This window comes from Engystomops pustulosus, chromosome 11, assembly GCF_040894005.1.
Source record: "Engystomops pustulosus chromosome 11, aEngPut4.maternal, whole genome shotgun sequence".
Lineage (NCBI taxonomy): Eukaryota > Metazoa > Chordata > Amphibia > Anura > Leptodactylidae > Engystomops > Engystomops pustulosus.
The window spans coordinates 7,439,672-7,465,079 of record NC_092421.1 but is presented as its reverse complement, the minus strand read 5'-3'; the positions used below and the strand labels follow the sequence as shown (position 1 = coordinate 7,465,079).

Below are 25,408 nucleotides of genomic sequence, written 5' to 3'. Positions count from 1 at the left end.
TGGAGAAGGTTCAGTAAGGACTGTAGCAGCACATGGAGAAGGGTCAGTAAGGGCTGTAGCACCACATGGAGAAGGGTCAGTAAGGACTGTAGCAGCACATGGGGAAGTGTCAGTAAGGGCTGTAGCAGCACATGGAGAAGGGTCAGTAAGGGCTGTAGCACCACATGGAGAAGGGTCAGTAAGGGCTGTAGCACCACATGGAGAAGGGTCAGTAAGGGCTGTAGCACCACATGGAGAAGGGTCAGTAAGGGCTGTAGCAGCACATGGAGAAGGGTCAATAAGGGCTGTAGCAGCACATGGAGAAGGGTCAGTAAGGGCTGCAGCACCACATGGAGAAGGGTCAGTAAGGGCTGTAGCAGCACATGGAGAAGGGTCAGTAAGGGCTGTAACACCACATGGAGAAGGGTCAGTAAGGGCTGTAGCAGCACATGGAGAAGGGTCAGTAAGGGCTGTAGCACCACCTGGAGAAGGGTCAGTAAGGGCTGTAGCATCACATGGAGAAGGGTCAGTAAGGGCTGTAGCAGCACATGGAGAAGGGTCAGTAAGGACTGTAGCACCACATGGAGAAGGGTCAGTAAGGGCTGTAGAACCACATGGAGAAGGGTCAGTAAGGGCTGTAGAACCACATGGAGAAGGGTCAGTAAGGGCTGTAGAACCACATGGAGAAGGGTCAGTAAGGTCTGTAGCACCACATGGAGAAGGGTCAGTAAGGGCTGTAGCACCACATGGAGAAGGGTCAGTAAGGGCTGTAGCACCACATGGAGAAGGGTCAGTAAGGGCTGTAGCACCACATGGAGAAGGGTCAGTAAGGGCTGTAACACCACATGGAGAAGGGTCAGTAAGGGCTGTAACACCACATGGAGAAGGGTCAGTAAGGGCTGTAGCACCACATGGAGAAGGGTCAGTAAGGACTGTAGCAGCACATGGGGAAGTGTCAGTAAGGGCTGTAGCAGCACATGGAGAAGGGTCAGTAAGGGCTGTAGCACCACATGGAGAAGGGTCAGTAAGGGCTGTAGCACCACATGGAGAAGGGTCAGTAAGGGCTGTAGCACCACATGGAGAAGGGTCAGTAAGGGCTGTAGCAGCACATGGAGAAGGGTCAGTAAGGTCTGTAACACCACATGGAGAAGGGTCAGTAAGGGCTGTAGCACCACATGGAGAAGGGTCAGTAAGGGCTGTAGCACCACATGGAGAAGGGTCAGTAAGGGCTGTAGCAGCACATGGAGAAGGGTCAGTAAGGGCTGTAGCAGCACATGGAGAAGGGTCAATAAGGGCTGTAGCAGCACATGGAGAAGGGTCAGTAAGGGCTGCAGCACCACATGGAGAAGGGTCAGTAAGGGCTGTAGCAGCACATGGAGAAGGGTCAGTAAGGGCTGTAACACCACATGGAGAAGGGTCAGTAAGGGCTGTAGCAGCACATGGAGAAGGGTCAGTAAGGGCTGTAGCACCACCTGGAGAAGGGTCAGTAAGGGCTGTAGCATCACATGGAGAAGGGTCAGTAAGGGCTGTAGCAGCACATGGAGAAGGGTCAGTAAGGGCTGTAGCACCACATGGAGAAGGGTCAGTAAGGGCTGTAGCAGCACATGGAGAAGGGTCAGTAAGGGCTGTAGCACCACATGGAGAAGGGTCAGTAAGGGCTGTAGCAGCACATGGAGAAGGGTCAGTAAGGACTGTAGCACCACATGGAGAAGGGTCAGTAAGGGCTGTAGAACCACATGGAGAAGGGTCAGTAAGGGCTGTAGAACCACATGGAGAAGGGTCAGTAAGGGCTGTAGAACCACATGGAGAAGGGTCAGTAAGGTCTGTAGCACCACATGGAGAAGGGTCAGTAAGGGCTGTAGCACCACATGGAGAAGGGTCAGTAAGGGCTGTAGCACCACATGGAGAAGGGTCAGTAAGGGCTGTAGCACCACATGGAGAAGGGTCAGTAAGGGCTGTAGCACCACATGGAGAAGGGTCAGTAAGGGCTGTAGCACCACATGGAGAAGGGTCAGTAAGGGCTGTAGCACCACATGGAGAAGGGTCAGTAAGGTCTGTAGCACCACATGGAGAAGGGTCAGTAAGGTCTGTAGCACCACATGGAGAAGGGTCAGTAAGGTCTGTAGCACCACATGGAGAAGGGTCAGTAAGGTCTGTAGCACCACATGGAGAAGGGTCAGTAAGGGCTGTAGCACCACATGGAGAAGGGTCAGTAAGGGCTGTAGCACCACATGGAGAAGGGTCAGTAAGGGCTGTAGCACCACATGGAGAAGGGTCAGTAAGGGCTGTAGCACCACATGGAGAAGGGTCAGTAAGGGCTGTAGCACCACATGGAGAAGGGTCAGTAAGGGCTGTAGCACCACATGGAGAAGAAGTTCCATTTATTAATAAGATTTATGATATTATACAAGAGATTGATGACGTCCAAATCTTCACTAGGAAGAGAATACAAGATGGCGCCCGTGTGCTTGATGCTTCATCTCCCCCGTCGCCGCTGCTGCTGCTGCTGTCCTCTCATGTCCTTCTTCATCCTCCCATCCACCACCTTGAATTGGCCTTTCACCCCCGCCGGCCTCCGGACCTTCCTTCCGACCCCTTTCTTGGCCACTACATAGGTCACCTGACGTTTCTCCTTCCCGAGACCCGCCTTCTTATATATACTGGAAAAAGACGGAAAACATGGAGTCAGGACACACGGCATTCTGCGCCCTTAAAGGGGCGGGCCAGGATTAGAGAAGTCATGCTTCTTTCTCGCAGCGCCACTCCTGTCCATGGCCGGTATTACAGATCCATTACCTGCGCAGCTGAGCCGTCTTCTCTCTCTCAGAGATGTCCACCGTGTTCACCACAGCTTCCGCCTTCTTCCGCGCTTGTTCCATCTTTTTCAGCATCTGTGACGGAAGGGAGGAATGCAGGACTTATGGAGGGTCACCAAATTCTGCATCAAGCATTGCAGCTCATCCACACAAAGAGAATGAACTGCAGTAGCAGACAGGGCCTATCGCCAGGAGAGGCACCATTTCGGCCTCCAAGAGGGAACCTGTCACCAGCTTTTACCCTATTACACTCCCAGCCTCTCAGGTAGGGGATGAAATGTCCTGTCCTGTTCTGTAGCACCTAGAAACATGCTGCTGGTGTCATTTTAAAGATTCAGGCAGATAAAGCTGAAGATTAAGATCCCATCTATAGCTTAAAGGGGTTGGCAACTTTACCTCATATTTTTTGTAACGTGGGTGTACGTGTGTGTAGGATATTGGGTAATTTACCAATATACATCTATTAATAGTTTTTCTCTGCTTTCCTGTCTTTTACCTCATCGTCAGACATTCCTGTCCATAAAACGGCCGCAGGTGGAGGGTCATGTGATCTTTAACAGGCCATGAACAATCGCCCTGCCAGGATCTTACCAAAGTATTTATGAATATAAGATTAAGGTCCTGGTAAACTACCTCATATCCTGCCCCACACACATTGCACAAATCATGAGGTTATCTGGACAACCCCTTTAACTGCCTCTATGTCCAGTTCTGTGGCTCACAGAACCATAAGACTGATGTCATCTGAAAGATGAGATTCATAGCTTTATAATACAAAATACATGTTCCTAGGTGCTACAGAACAGAAGATGGGGCCTTCTGAAGTGACACTACCTCTGCAATGACTAAACTTGACTCATCTCAAATATGACTCTTCTCTGCTCATGCTCATGTTACTTTGGAGAGATTTCACACAAGAGAGGGAATTCTAGAAAGGATATTTCATCCCCCGACCTTAGGGGCCTGGTAGTTCAGTGAGATAAGACCTGGTGATTGGTTCTCCTTGAGAGAAGAGTCATCTCACCCGTCTTCGTTTTCTGGCCTTGGCTTCTGCGATCTTCTTGATGGGCCGAGCATTGAGCTCCCTCTGTCGTCTCCGATATTCTTCCATGGTTTCCCGGTCTACAGGAATCTGAACGACTCGATGCTTCTTTTCCTCGGACACAAACCAGTCGGGGAGGTCGTCTTCGTCGTCGTTGAAGGCTCGTCTGCGGGGAGATCGGGCAAGGACGCGGTAAAACACGGCAGCTGGACGCCACAACATGTTCTCCCCGGTAAGTACTTACCTGTTAAAGGAGTTGTCTATCAGGTCCCTGGTTGCTTTTTTGGATGTGGCAATGACTGTGCCAAGTGCGAGGCCTTCTGGGTCCAGGACACGGGAACGCTTTACTGCAGCGAGGAAAACAGATCAGAGGTAAGTCACACCTATAATATGTAGGTACCTTCCTGACACCCCCAGGGACCAGCTACAGCACCGCTACCACCTCACGTCTGGTCCATTTAACACTACCAAGAACAGCCACAACACAGTGTACGGCGCTGTGCTCAGCACAGTGGACCCTTGTTTGTACGGCCTGGTGTGACAATGACATGTAGCCCAGCCCATCTATCCTATCAGAGAATATGAAGACATCCCCTTTAAGCCATGGTGCCGGCTGATGCTGATGTGCAGTGACCCAGGGGATGTAGAGCAGACTCGTACTGAGCCCTAGCGAGGTCCGATACCCACCTGGACGCTCCACAGGAACCACTTCAAAGTCGTCGTCCTCCTCGGTGCCTTTTCCACGTTTCTTCCTCATAGAGCGGATCTTCCTGGAATCGTGGAGGATGGGGGTTATTACCACGTGACTTGTGGCGGCTGTTACCTGCGTGCCGGCCGTCCACTCACCTCTCATCATCGCTGCTGTCACTGTCCGAGTCGCTGTCATCGACTGCGCTTCCCTTCAGCTCCGCCTCCACAGCCAGTGACTCCGCCCCCTGTACGGGCGCCTCCGGTGCGCCTCCCGTTTTCTCGCTCATATCTGGAGTCGCTTCAGTTTTCTTCCGTTTTTTCTTTGTCTCTTTCTTCTCAGTTGTTTTTGTTCCTAGAACAAGTCGGCAATGCGTCACATCGCTTGTGCTGGGCTCTAACAGCAGGTCAAGCTATTGTTCTCTGTAGTCAGCCACATTACAGTCTCTCCTATCTGCCGCCACACATCGACTACTCACCGCTTTTGCCTTCCTGTAAAATCTTGGTCTGCTTAATTTCCATCTCCTCATCCGCATCGTGTAGAACGGATGAGAAAATTCCCTGAAAACATCACAAATGATTAAACCACAAATTCACGGAAATGTCTCCTGCCGTCACCTCCGCACTGACGTAGGGAGCCTAATCTTCTGCATGGCATAATAGGGGGCACACCAGGGGTAGCATCTCATCATATGACGATGAGAACCCAACATACAACACATAGAAGACAATCCCCGCTGCAACTTCCCCAATGGAAAGTGATTGGCAAGTGAGATCATGATTCCCTCTGTGCTCTGGCTTCACAGGCTGTTACACTGTCTCCCCCTCTCCAGTGTAAAAGCCTGTGAAGCTACATCACAGAGCGGTGCTGGCAACACCACCATTAGCATACTTAGAAAAGTTGATTTTAGGAGGAGAGAGGCGATGGATAACAGATATAAGAAGACACCACAGTCTCCGTGCCTGGAGCTATGAGTGATGTCTTTGGTTTACATGATGGATTTTGATGGGAGGGTTAAGCAGTTTTTCAAGTTCCCAAAATTGTGGAGGGTAGAAATCTAGGCAGTGGGTGGTCTCCAGTCTATGGGCCTGGTAGTAAGAGATCTCTTCTGGATTGCAGGTAAAGGTGTCATGTAATGAGCCCACTAGAGGGAACATGATTCCGGAGAGGACCCACCACCCCGAGCCATAACCTCAAGGTAAAAGCCACCAACCTTCCCAAACCACAGGTTTTTATCTCTTTCTTCTCGATCTGACTTGTCCTCCAGGGATACGATCAGAGGGTTCGTCACATCCTCATCCTCCGGCTCTTCTGACGTAGTCGTCTTCCTGATGGGGGGAGGGGAAGGTGACATCAGAAAAATGGTAGAAATGGGGTGAAAATAAAACCCTGAAGCCCCTGAGGCAGTCATCTTGCCTTGGTTTCTCCATCTTCTTCTCCCACTTTCTCACTTCGGTCAGGTCCTCTTCATCCAGGTCACTGGCGAGTGAGATTTCATCCTCCTCCTCCTCCACGTCTGATATACAGATGTCGCCATTATTCAGGTCGCCCTGTGACACCAGAGCGTCTGCGGCCGCCATGTCTCCACGGGAAAGGGACTGTAATAGCTGAGAGACGGAGACAAACAGGACTGAGCCGTGCAAGGACCACCATTATTACCCCATAGTCATAGTCACTGGCGCCCCCTACCTCATTCCTGCCTATGGCCTTGAGGGAAAACATGTCGGTATCTCCCCCATCAGCGATGGAGACCCCGGGGAGATCCATCTTCAGCTCCATTCTCAGCTTCTGGCGGCGCTGGGCTTTCAGCAGCTGCTTTTTCTTCCTAGAAATCAAAGAGGGGAATGTAAAGCGCTGTTCACACCACGCCCGAGCCTTCAGACAGTAGAAGACATCAGTCCGTCATATGTGCCCCACACCCTCCTCCACAGCACCCCCACCCCATACGCTCCTCCATACCGGGTCCCCCCCCCATAACCGGCTCCTCCATACCGCCCCCCCCCCCCATAACTGGCTCCTTCATACCGGACCACACCCCAATAACCGGCTCCACCATACCGGACCCCCCCCCCTATAACCGGCTCCTTCATACCGGACCTCCCTCCAATAACCGGCTCCTCCATACCGGACACCCCCCCCCCCCATCCCAAAATCGGCTCCTCCATTCCGGACCCCCCGCCCTCCCCCCAATAACCAGCTCCACCATACTGCCCCTTCCCATAACTGGCTCCTCCATACGGGCCCTCCCAACCCCCCCCCCCATAACCGGCTCCTCCATACCCCCTCCCCCTCCATAACCGGCTCCTCCATACCCCCCCCCCCCATAACCGGCTCCTCCATACCCCCCCCCCATAACCGGCTCCTCCATACCGTAGACCTTCCTACTAACCTTTTTAGGGCTGCCAGCTCCTCAGCCTTTAGTTCGGCTAGTTTCTGATCCAGCTTCTCCTCCTCATCCTCCTCGGCGGCCTCCTTCTCCTCTTCATCATCTGAGCCTGAGCCTTCCTCATCAGAGCTGAGACTGGAGAGAAATAATATCATATGGACTCCTCATGCATGATCCAGACAGGTATCAGGGTGGTCCAGAAGAGGGACGCAAAGATCTAAGATATCTTATAGGGAGATCCACCAACAGTGGTGAGAAATGGATCCCTCCATCATCTCCTGCACAGTCCCCTCGCTGCGCTGTTATGGAGCGCCCTCTACTGGTGGCTGTAGAAAGGTGCAGTTTCATTTAATTCCTCATTGTAAGGGATATGGAGCGCCGTTTTAGGAAAACCGATTCCTAGCAATGTATAAGATTAAAAGGGGGATCCTGTGGCCCCTGACACTATAGACACCTAGTCTAGTTAGGGTAGTTACACTTTCTTAAGTTTACTCTTCACCCCCATGGATTTTTCCAGGATTTCCCTTTGAATCATGATAATATTAGAAGCCTGTGAAGGTGCAGAATCCATCCTCCTTGTGGGCTTAAAATTGGTTGTGACATTAAAGGGAACCTACCACCACAGATCTACCTATAAAGATAGATCAGGTGGTAGGTGCATCTATAGGATGCGAGGATAGACATTTTACAGGCAAATCCTCACGTCCCGCAATCTTTTGATGATTTCATTTTCCCTAATATGCAGATTTTGTAAAGAGGCTACACGGCGCATATACTCCACACCCTAGTAGCCTCTTTGATCCTCCTATCAGATATCTATATATATCCTACCAGCTTCTCATAGCATGCACAGAACAGCAGGCCCGCGGCTGCGCGCTCACTGCTCCGAAGCCACTGCACATGCGCAGACGGCAGGTTTCGCGGACGAGGGTGCGCAGCTATGAGGAGCTGGTAGGATATATATAGATATCTGGTAGGAGGATCAGAGAGGCTACTGGGGAATGGAGCAGCCGCTCCGTGTAGCCTCAGCTCTGGCTACTCCACACCCCAGTAGCCTCTTTACAAAATTTACATATTTTGAGTGTGGGGACGTGAGGATTAGAAAGGTCTAACCTCACGTCCTATAGATGCACCAACCACCTTTATAGGTAGATATCTACCTTTATCCCAGGATCCCGCAGCGGGAGGATGGGTAAGATCATGAAATAGTAAGTGTGATGATGAGTTGAACCAGGCAGTTATTCTTGTGCCATTTTGGGGCCCGTGAAGAAATATCTATCATCTACTATGGGCCAATTGGGATCATTCTTCTTCTCTGGATCAACATTTAAGAATCATCATCCACAGGACTGGGGACCCTGGGGGATAAGTAATAAATGGCGTCAACCCTTTGAAGCCCTGGTGTTTTGGGGTTTTTGAGTTACTTTTTTCCCATTCTGCTCCTTCTACCAGCAACAAATTGTAACTCCTAGAGGCTCCATGTAATTATGCTCTGCCTTGCATTGGGAAGCTGGAAAAAAAATCTACATTTTGTTTATTTTTGTGTGTATTCTATGGAAAGGGGATATTTGAATTCTTATATATTTTTTTAAACTTTTATTTTAATTTTTTACAATTATTTCTAAACCCCTAGGGCACTTGAACCCAAGGGGGTCTGATCACTTCTGTAATATACTGCGGTCAGCCTCCGGCAGGTTGTATTATTACAGCACATGAGTCCTCTCCTTATACACCTAACGATCAGCCTGTTCGTTTATGTGGCAGGTCATCGAGGGGTTTCTCTGTATGCCATGGCGCACCAAGGGTGGACCTAACATGACTAGCAGGTATTGGTAGAGATCGGGGGAGGGGTGCTCTTACTTTATTCCATCCAATGATCCTTTGGACTCCTCTTTCAGTCTCTTGGCGATGTGTCTTCGTAGCTTGGATCTCCAGTTTAGGAGCAACCTGAAAGGTGAAGGCACTTTGTGAGGAGCAGTGAGATGTACAATGCCGGTCAGCAACACAGAGAGGTCCTGGACAAGCGCACCTCAGCTCCTTGCGCCCCAAGACTTTGATATCTTTGCAGCATTCCTTGATGTCATTGGATGTAGCCGAATGGTTCTCCAAGTCTTTGTCCTCTATTACAATCTAAAAAAATAGAAAGGCGGAATCAGACCAACAGGACGCCCCCAGCGGTCAGACCAACAGGACGCCCCCAGCGGTCAGACCAACAGGACGCCCCCAGCGGTCAGACCAACAGGACGCCCCCAGCGGTCAGACCAACAGGACGCCCCCAGCGGTCAGACCAACATGTGTCCTATTGCTCTGGCATGGAGATGCAGGAGAGCCGTCCCTCTCCACTCCTGTCTATGCGCATTACCAAACCAATGACGCTGGTCCATCAGCAAGTGGGGGGTTCAGACACCCAAAACCTGTAGCAATTTCCAGCGCCAGACTAAATACAGAGGATGGAGGCACAAGCTCTTGTATTGATTACTGCCCTGAAGCAGTTTCAGGGTGCTGGTTTTGGGTCTGCCCTCCCCCATCTGGTAGGATGTGGTCCTAAAAAATGTATAAGTCGTGTCCACTAAAGGAATTTTCTAGGACTCTTGTTGATCCCTGATCTTGGGGATCAATGTTGTGGTCTGATACTAATGGATTACAGCGCTCCACAACCTGGGTCTGCAACCTCCCTATCATCACATCAGCGGTTTGCTCCAGGAGAATCACCCTGAGCTGCATTACCCAGCATCACCACTACACATTGTATGGCACTGTGCACAGCATCACCAGCATCACGATTATACACTGTATGGCGCTGTGCACAGCATCACCACTATACATTGTATGGCGCTGTGCACAGCATCACCACTATACATTGTATGGCGCTGTGCACAGCATCACGATTATACATTGTATGGCGCTGTGCACAGCATCACCACTATACATTGTATGGCGCTGTGCACAGCATCACCACTATACATCGTATGGCGCTGTGCACAGCATCACCACTATACATTGTATGGCGCTGTGAACAGCATCACCACTATACATTGTATGGCGCTGTGCACAGCATCACCACTATACATTGTATGGCGCTGTGCACAGCATCACCACTATACATTGTATGGCACTGTGCACAGCATCACCACTATACATTGTATGGCACTGTGCACAGCATCACGATTATACATTGTATGGCGCTGTGCACAGCATCACCACTATACATTGTATGGCGCTGTGCACAGCATCACGATTATACATTGTATGGCGCTGTGCACAGCATCACCACTATACATTGTATGGCGCTGTGCACAGCATCACCACTATACATTGTATGGCGCTGTGCACAGCATCACCACTATACATTGTATGGCGCTGTGCACAGCATCACCACTATACATTGTATGGCACTGTGCACAGCATCACCACTATACATTGTATGGCACTGTGCACAGCATCACCACTATACATTGTATGGCACTGTGCACAGCATCACCACTATACATTGTATGGCACTGTGCACAGCATCACCACTATACATTGTATGGCACTGTGCACAGCATCACGATTATACATTGTATGGCGCTGTGCACAGCATCACCACTATACATTGTATGGCGCTGTGCACAGCATCACCACTATACATTGTATGGCGCTGTGCACAGCATCACCACTATACATTGTATGGCACTGTGCACAGCATCACCACTATACATTGTATGGCACTGTGCACAGCATCACGATTATACATTGTATGGCGCTGTGCACAGCATCACCACTATACATTGTATGGCGCTGTGCACAGCATCACGATTATACATTGTATGGCGCTGTGCACAGCATCACCACTATACATTGTATGGCGCTGTGCACAGCATCACCACTATACATTGTATGGCACTGTGCACAGCATCACCACTATACATTGTATGGCGCTGTGCACAGCATCACCACTATACATTGTATGGCGCTGTGCACAGCATCACCACTATACATTGTATGGCGCTGTGCACAGCATCACCACTATACATTGTATGGCGCTGTGCACAGCATCACCACTATACATTGTATGGCACTGTGCACAGCATCACCACTATACATTGTATGGCACTGTGCACAGCATCACGATTATACATTGTATGGCGCTGTGCACAGCATCACCACTATACATTGTATGGCACTGTGCACAGCATCACCACTATACATTGTATGGCACTGTGCACAGCATCACCACTATACATTGTATGGCGCTGTGCACAGCATCACCACTATACATTGTATGGCGCTGTGCACAGCATCACCACTATACATTGTATGGCACTGTGCACAGCATCACCACTATACATTGTATGGCACTGTGCACAGCATCACCACTATACATTGTATGGCTGCACAGCAGCACCAATCACCGCGTAATCAATAACAAAAAAAAAAAAATCCTCCTAGCGCCCCTTTAAGGAGCTGTATTTCATCCTTCTATACTCATACATATTTCTGTGGACTCACCTCACTGATCTTGGAAAGAAAATCCACAGGATTTTGGGCTTTCAGGAATTCAACCAAAGTGGCTCGTTGGTAAACAGGTCCTTCCTCGTATCCTTCCGCCTATGGAAATAGCACACGGCCATCAGCATGACAGATGTCGCAGTCATTCCCTACTCAGGACACGTGGGACTTGCATACCTTGGGCTTCTTATTGGATACCAGCTGTGACACAGTCTGCACGGGGCTCTCCACACTCTTGAACGCATACTTGGGATCAAAAAATCGGTTGTCTATTTTATCCGGTGCCAAGTATCCTGGAAATGACAGATCACAACATTTCCCCCTGATCCGAATCTTGGAAAAGATTCCTAACAAAAGTTACAACTGGGGAAATTAATCTAAAATGTGGCCGTACACAGACATGACTATGAAGGTGTTTATTTGCCTCCCATCTTATTGGTAGGGCCTTACTGGGTCCATTCCTGCTGACAGGTTCCCTTTAAAGAGAACAGTCACCCACTACCCCCCTAAGGAGGGGTATAACAATGTCCTTTCTAGAATTCGGTTGTTAATGTGAAATTTCACCCATTTACCTATAAAAACTCTCCTCCCAAGTCAGGAAAATGTGACTCTTCTCACCCCATTTAGTGGTTGCAGGGGGTTTCAACTCAATCACCCCAATCTATAGCACCTAGAAATGTACTGCTGGTGTCATGTTAAAGATCAGTCTTATGGCTTTGTGAGCGACAGAACCAGAGTTACAGGAAGCTTAAGATTTAGTTGGAAACGCACGCTGCAGAAAAAGATCCCACTCACAAATATCCTTTAAAGGAAATCTGTGATCATCGCAATGTCATTTCTGAAGTAGTTCCCGATGTAGATTGCCCCCTCCCTGCAGCATCTGCATAAGGTTTTTACTTAACTCTGGTGCAGCCTTTGCGCGACTAAACTTTATTCATTCTATAAGCAGATTAATTGCAGAGGCTACTGAGCTCATGGGAGTAGCCTCAAAAAGGTCCGGGTAAAAAGGCTTCGCCACACCCCCATTAGCCCCTGCTCGGCTTTTCTTCTTCAGGTGCGTCTCTGGCAGGAGTCAAGCTCTGTAGCTCCTGTTCTGTGATGCACCTACAGCTGGGGAGCTCTGTACATGCGCAGTAGCTCCTGTTCTGTGATGCACCTACAGCTGGGGAGCTCTGTACATGCGCAGTAGTTCCTGTTCTGTGATGCACCTACAGCTGGGGAGCTCTGTACATGCGCAGTAGTTCCTGTTCTGTGATGCACTTACAGCTGGGGAGCTCTGTACATGCGCAGTAGTTCCTGTTCTGTGATGATCCTACAGCTGGGGAGCTCTGTACATGCGCAGTAGCTCCTGTTCTGTGATGCACCTACAGCTGGGGAGCTCTGTACATGCGCAGTAGTTCCTGTTCTGTGATGCACCTACAGCTGGGGAGCTCTGTACATGCGCAGTAGTTCCTGTTCTGTGATGCACCTACAGCTGGGGAGCTCTGTACATGCGCAGTAGTTCCTGTTCTGTGATGATCCGACAGCTGGGGAGCTCTGTACATGCGCAGTAGTTCCTGTTCTGTGATGCACCTACAGCTGGGGAGCTCTGTACATGCGCAGTAGTTCCTGTTCTGTGATGCACCTACAGCTGGGGAGCTCTGTACATGCGCAGTAGTTCCTGTTCTGTGATGCATCTACAGCTGGGGAGCTCTGTACATGCGCAGTAGCTCCTGTTCTGTGATGCACTTACAGCTGAGGAGCTCTGTACATGCGCAGTAGCTCCTGTTCTGTGATGCACCTACAGCTGGGGAGCTCTGTACATGCGCAGTAGCTCCTGTTCTGTGATGCACTTACAGCTGGGAAGCTCTGTACATGCGCAGTAGTTCCTGTTCTGTGATGCATCTACAGCTGGGGAGCACTGTACATGCGCAGTAGCTCCTGTTCTGTGATGCACCTACAGCTGGGGAGCTCTGTACATGCGCAGTAGTTCCTGTTCTGTGATGCACCTACAGCTGGGGAGCTCTGTACATGCGCAGTAGTTCCTGTTCTGTGATGATCCTACAGCTGGGGAGCTCTGTACATGCGCAGTAGTTCCTGTTCTGTGATGCACCTACAGCTGGGGAGCTCTGTACATGCGCAGTAGTTCCTGTTCTGTGATGCACCTACAGCTGGGGAGCTCTGTACATGCGCAGTAGTTCCTGTTCTGTGATGCACCTACAGCTGGGGAGCTCTGTACATGCGCAGTAGTTCCTGTTCTGTGATGCACCTACAGCTGGGGAGCTCTGTACATGCGCAGTAGTTCCTGTTCTGTGATGCACCTACAGCTGGGGAGCTCTGTACATGCGCAGTAGTTCCTGTTCTGTGATGATCCTACAGCTGGGGAGCTCTGTACATGCGCAGTAGTTCCTGTTCTGTGATGCACCTACAGCTGGGGAGCTCTGTACATGCGCAGTAGTTCCTGTTCTGTGATGCACCTACAGCTGGGGAACTCTGTACATGCGCAGTAGTTCCTGTTCTGTGATGCACCTACAGCTGGGGAGCTCTGTACATGCGCAGTAGTTCCTGTTCTGTGATGCACCTACAGCTGGGGAGCTCTGTACATGCGCAGTAGTTCCTGTTCTGTGATGCACCTACAGCTGGGGAGCTCTGTACATGCGCAGTAGTTCCTGTTCTGTGATGCACCTACAGCTGGGGAGCTCTGTACATGCGCAGCAGTTCCTGTTCTGTGATGCACCTACAGCTGGGGAGCTCTGTACATGCGCAGTAGTTCCTGTTCTGTGATGCACCTACAGCTGGGGAGCTCTGTACATGCGCAGTAGTTCCTGTTCTGTGATGCACCTACAGCTGGGGAGCTCTGTACATGCGCAGTAGTTCCTGTTCTGTGATGCACCTACAGCTGGGGAGCTCTGTACATGCGCAGTAGTTCCTGTTCTGTGATGCACCTACAGCTGGGGAGCTCTGTACATGCGCAGTAGTTCCTGTTCTGTGATGCACCTACAGCTGGGGAGCTCTGTACATGCGCAGTAGTTCCTGTTCTGTGATGCACCTACAGCTGGGGAGCTCTGTACATGCGCAGTAGTTCCAGTTCTGTGATGCACCTACAGCTGGGGAGCTCTGTACATGCGCAGTAGTTCCTGTTTTGTGATGCACCTACAGCTGAAGAGCTCTGTACATGCGCAGTAGTTCCTGTTCTGTGATGCACCTACAGCTGGGGAGCTCTGTACATGTGCAGTAGCTCCTGTTCTGTGATGTACTTACAGCTGAAGAGCTCGGTACATGCCCAGAGCTCACCTCCTGCCAGAGACAGGGCCGGAAAAGGAGAAGCTACAGGCGGTGTGGAGATGCCTTTGTCCCCAGAGTGCTCTGAGGCTACTCCAGGCCCCCCAGGCTACATAGTAGAGTTAGCTTAAAAAAAAGGTCATCAGATGCTGCAGGGAGGGAGAATCTGCATTGGTAGGCACTTCAAACGGTACATCGCCGGTAGGAGATTTCCTTAAACTGTCTGTAAGTCCAATTCTCTAAAATGACACCAACAGCATGTTTAAAGGTGCTATAGAACACTGCAAATACTGTACCTTTTCCATGTTTAGGGCCAGGTGCCACGCCTTGCTATGAAGAGGGGAGAGCAGCTCTCATCCATCCACCTCTCCAGCGCACATCAATAATTCCCTCTTATGTGTAATCTCACCCATTTACCCTTCTCCCCTCATTTTTACTTCAGATGAGTCAAGATGAGGCCCGGCGAGCATACGTCCATGTGACAGAGGTCTAATCTTCACTCCCCTCATTTTTACATGAGATGAGAAGAGTCATATTTGCCCGACTGGAGGAGAGTTATTTATTTTTTTTTTTATAGGTAAATGGGTGAGATTTAACATAAAAGAAAGAATTCTAGAAATTATATATTAATCCCCTACTGGAGGGGCTGGTAGTTTAGTGGGGTACAACCTGGTTGATGTAAGTTAGTGTGGGATGCTGGCGGCGCATTTTATTGTCTGTAAGATCTGCGGACTTGAACTTACATCATAGGGAGTCTATGGAGTCATAGGTGCAGGTGTCTGGATGGTAAATGGATGGGACACAGCGATCAGGTAGGTCAGTCATTGGGGGCACTTACCCTGGCACACCACAAAGATCTCAGCACTCTCGCTACGAGACGCTTGGGGTTTGGTGGAGCTCACTTTCTTGAAAAAGTTCTTCAGGATCCAAAGTAAGGATTGGTAGTCGGTGGAGCGGAAAACCTTGGTGATGAAGCAGCCGCCTCTCGCTAGACACTCACAGGCCAGCCGCAGCGCCATAAGCGACAAGTTAACTGCGTGACAAGAGGACAGGAGGTCACAACCCACAGAGCCCCCAGCAGGAGCCCCTGTCCAGCTAGTACCCACCTTGTGAGAAGGCATCGTGGATCCAGTTGGCTCCCACATTTGGAGCTCCGTCATTCAGCACCACGTCGGCCTTCCACGTCTGAAGCTGCTTCTTCAATGTCTGCGAGAAGAAAGGAGAAAATATTCAGGACTCATTACCCCCTTACCTGTCAGGAGACACAATACACATTAGGCCCAGTTCACACCTTGCATCAGTTATTGTGAGACAAAACAGGTACAAGTCTCCCCCATTATAACTCATCTCCACAATAACTGATGCAAATAACGAGATGGTCGACAGGTCACAGCGAAAACTGTCACGTTCGGCCAATAAACTTCTGGTTTTATCCGAGCCCCCAGACGTCTCCGGCGGCGATTCTAGACCACCACGAATAAGGCGAGAGCTGCCACGGATATCACTTACCTGTCTGCATGACTCGCTTGTGATGTCATCCTGAAAGGTCACCACATTGGGGATGGGTTTAATGGGCACAAGGTCGACCCCTGCAGAAGACACAAAAATATAGTGAAACACGACCCCCGCTCCTCTGCCTAGCGGAAGCCGTAACATCACTTGTAGATGCAATTCACCCCCAATTCCCAGATGAGCGCCCCCTAGTACACAGGCATCACCCGGTATTACAGCATCTGACCCACCTGATACAGCCACAACAGTGGCACTTTCCTGTTCATATAATATATATATATATGGCAGAAGCCTTAGCACGGACACTTACCTATGATGAGGCTGGACACTGGCATGAACTTTGAGGCCACCTGAAGCCTGGAAAACAAAGAAAAGAGACAATGTCAGGAAGAAGCAGAATGTGGAGGAGGGTTCAGCGTACAACCCCCCACTGAGTACATGAACTGTAGCCCAACCTAGAATATGGAGCATAATGTGGAGCCACCTATGTACCAGGACTTACCATCCCCAACACTGCGTACATGAACCTAGAATATGCGGACAACCCACACAGCGAGTTCAAGAACTGTACCCTCACCTGGAATATGGAGCATAATGTGGAGCCACTTATCTACTAGGACTTACCATCCCCCCACACTGCGTACCTAAACCTAGGATACGGAACATACTGTACCACCACCTATCTACCAGGACTAACCATCCCCCACACTGCGTACCTAAACCTAGGATACGGAACATACTGTACCACCACCTATCTACCAGGACTAACCATCCCCCACACTGCGTACCTAAACCTAGGATACGGAACATCCGCATACCTAAACCTAGGATACGGAGCATAATGTACCGCACCCTTTTTACCAGGACTTACCATCCCCCAGGTGCTGCACACAGATCAATGAGTGCTCGCGCCTTCTGCAGGAATTGGAACTTCCGATTTAGCTGAATGAGCTTGAAGGCTGAGCGGGAGCGGTAACCTGGAGAAAGAGGAGGGGTCACAGGTCATAGTTCATAGTTCATACATAGAGCACAAGTATCTGCACATGGATAACACATTTCTTACCCGTCTCCTTTGCCAGATGATAAAATTTGTCCTTGCGGCTCTTCCCTACTTTTCCTTTTTTGCCCATTGTGGAAAACTAGAAGAAAAGTCTAAGGGAAAAAAGAAAGAAAATCATATCGGCGCTGCTGTGTTACTGATATGGGGGCGCTGTGCTCTGTGCTGCTGCGTTACTGATATGGGGGCGCTGTGCTCTGTGCTGCTGTGTTACTGATATGGGGGCACTGTGCTCTGTGCTGCTGTGTTACTGATATGGGGGCGCTGTGCTCTGTGCTGCTGTGTTACTGATATGGGGGCGCTGTGCTCTGTGCTGCTGTGTTACTGATATGGGGGCACTGTGCTGCTGTGTTACTGATATGGGGGCACTGTGCTGCTGTGTTACTGATATGGGGGCACTGTGCTCTGTGCTGCTGTGTTACTGATATGGGGGCACTGTGCTCTGTGCTGCTGTGTTACTGATATGGGGGCGCTGTGCTCTGTGCTGCTGTGTTACTGATATGGGGGCACTGTGCTGCTGTGTTACTGATATGGGGGCACTGTGCTCTGTGCTGCTGTGTTACTGATATGGGGGCGCTGTGCTCTGTGCTGCTGTGTTACTGATATGGGGGCGCTGTGCTCTGTGCTGCTGTGTTACTGATATGGGGGCACTGTGCTCTGTGCTGCTGTGTTACTGATATGGGGGCGCTGTGCTCTGTGCTGCTGTGTTACTGATATGGGGGCACTGTGCTGCTGTGTTACTGATATGGGGGCACTGTGCTGCTGTGTTACTGATATGGGGGCACTGTGCTCTGTGCTGCTGTGTTACTGATATGGGGGCACTGTGCTCTGTGCTGCTGTGTTACTGATATGGGGGCGCTGTGCTCTGTGCTGCTGTGTTACTGATATGGGGGCACTGTGCTGCTGTGTTACTGATATGGGGGCACTGTGCTGCTGTGTTACTGATATGGGGGCACTGTGCTCTGTGCTGCTGTGTTACTGATATGGGAGCACTGTGCTCTGTGCTGCTGTGTTACTGATATGGGGGCACTGTGCTGCTGTTACTGATATGGGGGCTCTGTGCTGCTGTGTTACTGATATGGGGGCACTGTGCTCTGTGCTGCTGTGTTACTGATATGGGGGCACTGTGCTCTGTGCTGCTGTGTTACTGATATAGGGGCACTGTGCTGCTGTGTTACTGATATGGGGGCACTGTGCTGCTGTGTTACTGATATGGGGGCACTGTGCTGCTGTGTTACTCATATAGGGGCACTGTGCTGCTGTGTTACTGATATGGGGGCACTGTGCTGCTGTGTTACTGATATGGGGACACTGTGCTGCTGTGTTACTGATATGGGGGCGCTGTGCTGCTGTTACTGATATGGGGGCACTGTGCTCTGTGCTGCTGTGTTACTGATATGGGGGCGCTGTGCTGCTGTTACTGATATGGGGGCACTGTGCTCTGTGCTGCTGTTACTGATATGGGGGCGCTGTGCTCTGTGCTGCTGTGTTACTGATATGGGGGCACTGTGCTCTGTGCTGCTGCGTTACTAATATGGGGGCACTGTGCTCTGTGCTGCTGCGTTACTGATATGGGGGCACTGCGCTCTGTGCTGCTGTGTTACTGATATGGGGGCTCTGTGCTGCTGATATGGGGGCACTGTGCTCTGTGCTGCTGTGTTACTGATATGGGGGCACTGTGCTCTGTGCTGCTGTGTTACTGATATGGGGGCACTGTGCTCTGTGCTGCTGTGTTACTGATATGGGGGCACTGTGCTCTGTGCTGCTGTGTTACTGATATGGGGGCACTGTGCTCCGTGCTGCTGTGTTACTGATATGGGGGCACTGTGCTCCGTGCTGCTGTGTTACTGATATGGGGGCACTGTGCTCCGTGCTGCTGTGTTACTGATATGGGGGCACTGTGCTCCGTGCTGCTGTGTTACTGATATGGGGGCACTGTGCTCCGTGCTGCTGTGTTACTGATATGGGGGCACTGTGCTCTGTGCTGCTGTGTTACTGATATGGGGGCACTGTGCTGCTGTGTTACTGATATGGGGGGCACTGTGCTGCTGTGTTACTGATATGGGGGGCACTGTGCTGCTGTGTTACTGATATGGGGGCTCTGTGCTCTGTGTTACTGATATGGGGGCACTGTGCTCTGTGCTGCTGTGCTACTGATATGGGGGCACTGTGCTCTGTGCTGCTGTGTTACTGATATGGGGGCACTGTGCTGCTGTGTTACTGATATGGGGGGCACTGTGCTGCTGTGTTACTGATATGGGGGGCACTGTGCTGCTGTGTTACTGATATGGGGGCTCTGTGCTCTGTGTTACTGATATGGGGGCACTGTGTTGCTGTGTTACTGATATGGGGGCACTGTGTTGCTGTGTTACTGATATGGGGGCTCTGTGCTCTGTGTTACTGATATGGGGGCACTGTGCTGCTGTGTTACTGATATGGGGGTTCTGTGCTGCTGTGTTACTGATATGGGGCCGCTGTGCTCTGTGCTGCTGTGTTACTGATATGGGGACACTGTGCTCTGTGCTGCTGTGTTACTGATATGGGGGCACTGTGCTCTGTGCTGCTGTGTTACTGATATGGGGGCTCTGTGCTGCTGTGTTACTGATATGGGGGCACTGTGCTGCTGTGTTACTGATATGGGGGCACTGTGCTGCTGTGTTACTGATATGGGGGCACTGTGCTGCTGTGTTACTGATATGGGGGCACTGTGCTGCTGTGTTACTGATATGGGGGCACTGTGCTGCTGTGTTACTGATATGGGGGGCACTGTGCTGCTGTGTTACTGATATGGGGGCACTGTGCTGCTGTGTTACTGATATGGAGGGCACTGTGCTGCTGTGTTACTGATATGGGGGGCACTGTGCTGCTGTGTTACTGATATGGGGGGCACTGTGCTGCTGTGTTACTGATATGGGGGCACTGTGCTCTGTGCTGCTGTGTTACTGATATGGGGGCACTGTGCTCTGTGCTGCTGTGTTACTGATATGGGGGCACTGTGCTGATGTGTTACTGATATGGGGGCTCTGTGCTGCTGTGTTACTGATATGGGGGCTCTGTGCTGCTGTGTTACTGATATGGGGGCTCTGTGCTGCTGTGTTACTGATATGGGGGCTCTGTGCTCTGTGTTACTGATATGGGGGCACTGTGCTCTGTGCTGCTGTGTTACCGATATGGGGGCTCTGTGCTGCTGTGTTACCGATATGGGGGCTCTGTGCTGCTGTGTTACCGATATGGGGGCACTGTGCTGCTGTGTTACCGATATGGGGGCACTGTGCTGCTGTGTTACCGATATGGGGGCACTGTGCTGCTGTGTTACCGATATGGGGGCACTGTGCTGCTGTGTTACCGATATGGGGGCACTGTGCTGCTGTGTTACCGATATGGGGGCACTGTGCTGCTGTGTTACCGATATGGGGGCACTGTGCTGCTGTGTTACCGATATGGGGGCACTGTGCTGCTGTGTTACCGATATGGGGGCACTGTGCTGCTGTGTTACCGATATGGGGGCACTGTGCTGCTGTGTTACTGATATGGGGGCTCTGTGTTACTGATATGGGGGCACTGTGCTCTGTGCTGCTGTGTTACTGATATGGGGGCACTGTGCTCTGTGCTGCTGTGTTACTGATATGGGGGCACTGTGCTGCTGTGTTACTGATATGGGGGCTCTGTGCTGCTGTGTTACTGATATGGGGGCTCTCTGTTACTGATATGGGGGCACTGTGCTCTGTGCTGCTGTGTTACCGATATGGGGGCTCTGTGCTGCTGTGTTACCGATATGGGGGCACTGTGCTGCTGTGTTACCGATATGGGGGCACTGTGCTGCTGTGTTACCGATATGGGGGCACTGTGCTGCTGTGTTACCGATATGGGGGCACTGTGCTGCTGTGTTACCGATATGGGGGCACTGTGCTGCTGTGTTACCGATATGGGGGCACTGTGCTCTGTGTTACTGTGATGGGGGCACTGTGCTGCTGTGTTACTGTGATGGGGGCACTGTGCTGCTGTGTTACTGTGATGGGGGCACTGTGCTGCTGTGTTACTGTGATGGGGGCACTGTGCTGCTGTGTTACTGTGATGGGGGCACTGTGCTGCTGTTACTGTGATGGGGGCACTGTGCTCTGTGCTGCTGTGTTACTGATATGGGGGCACTGTGCTCTGTGTTACTGATATGGGGGCACTGTGCTGCTGTGTTACCGATATGGGGGCACTGTGCTGCTGTGTTACTGATATGGGGGCACTGTGCTGCTGTTACTGTGATGGGGGCACTGTGCTGCTGTTACTGATATGGGGGCACTGTGCTGCTGTTACTGATATGGGGGCACTGTGCTGCTGTTACTGATATGGGGGCACTGTGCTGCTGTGTTACTGATATGGGGGCACTGTGCTGCTGTGTTACTGATATGGGGGCACTGTGCTGCTGTGTTACTGATATGGGGGCACTGTGCTCTGTGCTGCTGTGTTACTGTGATGGGGGCACTGTGCTGCTGTGTTACTGTGATGGGGGCACTGTGCTGCTGTGTTACTGTGATGGGGGCACTGTGCTGCTGTTACTGTGATGGGGGCACTGTGCTGCTGTTACTGTGATGGGGGCACTGTGCTGCTGTTACTGATATGGGGGCACTGTGCTGCTGTTACTGATATGGGGGCACTGTGCTGCTGTGTTACTGATATGGGGGCACTGTGCTGCTGTGTTACTGATATGGGGGCACTGTGCTGCTGTGTTACTGATATGGGGGCACTGTGCTGCTGTTACTGATATGGGGGCGCTGTGCTGCTGTTACTGATATGGGGGCACTGTGCTGCTGTTACTGATATGGGGGCACTGTGCTGCTGTTACTGATATGGGGGCGCTGTGCTGCTGTTACTGATATGGGGGCGCTGGGCTGCTGTGTTACTGATATGGGGGCGCTGTGCTGCTGTGTTACTGATATGGGGGCGCTGTGCTGCTGTTACTGATATGGGGGCACTGTGCTGCTGTTACTGATATGGGGGCGCTGTGCTGCTGTTACTGATATGGGGGCACTGTGCTGCTGTGTTACTGATATGGGGGCGCTGTGCTGCTGTGTTACTGATATGGGGGCGCTGTGCTGCTGTGTTACTGATATGGGGGCGCTGTGCTGCTGTTACTGATATGGGGGCACTGTGCTGCTGTTACTGATATGGGGGCGCTGTGCTGCTGTGTTACTGATATGGGGGCACTGTGCTGCTGTTACTGTGATGGGGGCACTGTGCTCTGTGCTGCTGTGTTACTGATATGGGGGCACTGTGCTGCTGTTACTGATATGGGGGCGCTGTGCTGCTGTTACTGATATGGGGGCGCTGTGCTGCTGTTACTGATATGGGGGCGCTGTGCTGCTGTTACTGATATGGGGGCGCTGTGCTGCTGTTACTGATATGGGGGCGCTGTGCTGCTGTTACTGATATGGGGGCACTGTGCTGCTGTGTTACTGATATGGGGGCACTGTGCTGCTGTGTTACTGATATGGGGGCACTGTGCTGCTGTGTTACTGATATGGGGGCACTGTGCTGCTGTGTTACTGATATGGGGGCACTGTGCTGCTGTGTTACTGATATGGGGGCACTGTGCTGCTGTGTTACTGATATGGGGGCACTGTGCTGCTGTGTTACTGATATGGGGGCACTGTGCTGCTGTGTTACTGATATGGGGGCACTGTGCTGCTGTTACTGATATGGGGGCACTGTGCTGCTGTTACTGATATGGGGGCGCTGTGCTGCTGTTACTGATATGGGGGCGCTGTTGTGATGATGTTACAGTAGTCGCCCCGCTCTCAGCTCCTGCCTCAGTCCCGGTGTCACTCACCGCCGCTCCGACTCGTCTTCTCCAGTCTCACGTGGACCCTGCGCCTCTCCAAGACGTCACTTCCGGCGATAGAGAAGACGTCACACAGAGCAACAGAGCGGCCTAGAGTGCGATCAGCTGGAGCAGAGCAGAGCACAGCGCCCCCTGGTGCCTCGGCTGCATCACTGCTCCATTCTGATCGCTTTATAGGCATTTTGTCTGTTTGGGTTATTTATTATGTGAACCTCCTGACACAGAAGACAAAGTCACAGAAGAAAACCAAATTTACAGTAACATCCATCAGATTCAGATATATAAGTGTGACGGCGCAGTCACCTCGGGAAGGTACATGTCCAGCCCAGCACAGACATGGCTACATAGGACACGCCTGTGGACCCTGGGGGCTGGCAGCTGCTTGATTGGCTGCTTCACGAATCTGAGAAATCTTATACAGACCCAAATTATGTTATCGTGGTTCACTCATCACTACTTATAAAGAAACATGGCGGCGCAGTCCCCTCATGGCCGCATAGTTACATCATCATCAAAGCAGTCACTCCAGGATAGCACTTCTGGAAACTTCAGCAGGATCGTCTTCCAAATGCTGCCACAATGGGGCTCATTTACTAAGAGCCGCACTTTCATCGGACACTCCATCGATTTCCATTTTCGGCCGCTGGGATATGGATTTTAAAAGGGTTTTTGGCGCACGCGATCGGATTTTGGCACAACCGCGCCGGTTTTCATGCGACAGAAATTGGGGGGCGGGCCGTTGGACGATCTGACTGATTGGGACAAACCACAGAATTTAAGTTCTAAATTGTGTCTCAAGCCATGCCCTTACATGCACCGGGAAGAAGAAGGTGAACTCCAGGGACCTGAGCGGGGCAGTGACACATGCAGGATATCGGGCGCACGATCTTAGTGACTCCCCGCACAGCACATTATACACAGACAATGCACTTACATGCACCAGGAAGAAGAAGGTGAACTCCGAGGACCTGAGCGGGGAAGTGACACATGCAGTATATCGGGCGCAGGATCTTAGTGACTCCCTGCACAGCGCATTATACACGGACAATGCACTTACATGCACCAGGAAGAAGAAGGTGAACTCCGGGGACCTGAGCGGGGAAGCGACACATGCAGAATATCGGGTGCAGGATCTTAGTGACTCCCCGCACAGCGCATTATACACGGACAATGCACTTACATGCACTAGGAAGAAGAAGGTGAACTCCAGGGACCTGAGCGGGGAAGCGACACATGCAGGATATCGGGCGCACGATCTTAGTGACCCCCGCACAGCGCATTATACACGGACAATGCACTTACATACACCAGGAAAAAGAAGGTGAACTCCGGGGACCTGAGCGGGGAAGCGACACATGCAGGATATTGGACGCAGGATCTTAGTGACTCCCCGCACAGCACATTATACACGGACAATGCACTTACATGCACCGGGAAGAAGAAGGTGAACTCCGGGGACCTGAGCGGGGAAGCGACACATGCAGGATATCGGGTGCACAATCTTAGTGACTCCCCGCACAGCGCATTATACACGGACAATGCACTTACATGCACCAGGAAGAAGAAGGTGAATTCCGGGGACCTGAGCGGGGAAGCGACACATGCAGGATATCGGGCGCAGGATCTTAGTGACTCCCCGCACAGCGCATTATACACGGACAATGCACTTACATGCACCAGGAAGAAGAAGGTGAACTCCGGGGACCTGAGCGGGGAAGCGACACATGCAGGATATCGGGGCACGATCTTAGTGACTCCTCGCACAGCGCATTATACACGGACAATGCACTTACATGCACCAGGAAGAAGAAGGTGAATTCCGGGGACCTGAGCGGGGAAGTGACACATGCAGGATATCGGGCGCAGGATCTTAGTGACTCCCCGCACAGCGCATTATACACGGACAATGCACTTACATGCACCAGGAAGAAGAAGGTGAACTCCGGGGACCTGAGCGGGGAAGCGACACATGCAGGATATCGGGGCACGATCTTAGTGACTCCTCGCACAGCGCATTATACACGGACAATGCACTTACATGCACCAGGAAGAAGAAGGTGAACTCCGGGGACCTGAGCGGGGAAGTGACACATGCAGGATATCAGGTGCATGATCTTAGTGACTCCCCGCACTGCGCATTATACACGGACAATGCACTTACATGCACCAGGAAGAAGAAGGTGAATTCCGGGGACCTGAGCGGGGAAGTGACACATGCAGGATATCGGGTGCACGATCTTAGTGAATCGCAGCAGACTTCCTTCTCGTCGGACAATGCACATCGGGGAACGCGCCAGGGACGGCTAAATAAGTGTGCCCCCCGTGTCCAGAAAATTCTGAATG

At 51.4% G+C, this 25,408-nt stretch overlaps 1 protein-coding gene across 1 annotated transcript; it reads right to left on the bottom strand.

Annotated features, from left to right (window-relative positions):
• Window positions 1-2,329: 2,329 nt before the first annotated feature.
• Window positions 2,330-23,206, bottom strand: FTSJ3 (FtsJ RNA 2'-O-methyltransferase 3). The gene is made up of 22 exons (XM_072129522.1): window positions 23,054-23,206; window positions 17,239-17,327; window positions 17,047-17,152; window positions 16,486-16,532; window positions 16,173-16,252; window positions 15,770-15,869; window positions 15,502-15,696; window positions 11,580-11,695; window positions 11,403-11,501; window positions 8,941-9,041; window positions 8,772-8,858; window positions 6,915-7,046; window positions 6,215-6,350; window positions 5,942-6,132; window positions 5,739-5,853; window positions 5,004-5,085; window positions 4,684-4,879; window positions 4,525-4,607; window positions 4,082-4,184; window positions 3,820-4,003; window positions 2,776-2,870; window positions 2,330-2,639 (listed from the first exon to the last, which is right to left on the bottom strand). Exons 2-22 carry the CDS (start codon window positions 17,303-17,305, stop codon window positions 2,456-2,458), a joined length of 2,499 nt encoding a protein of 832 aa, XP_071985623.1. The 5' UTR covers window positions 17,306-17,327; window positions 23,054-23,206; the 3' UTR covers window positions 2,330-2,455.
• Window positions 23,207-25,408: the final 2,202 nt, after the last annotated feature.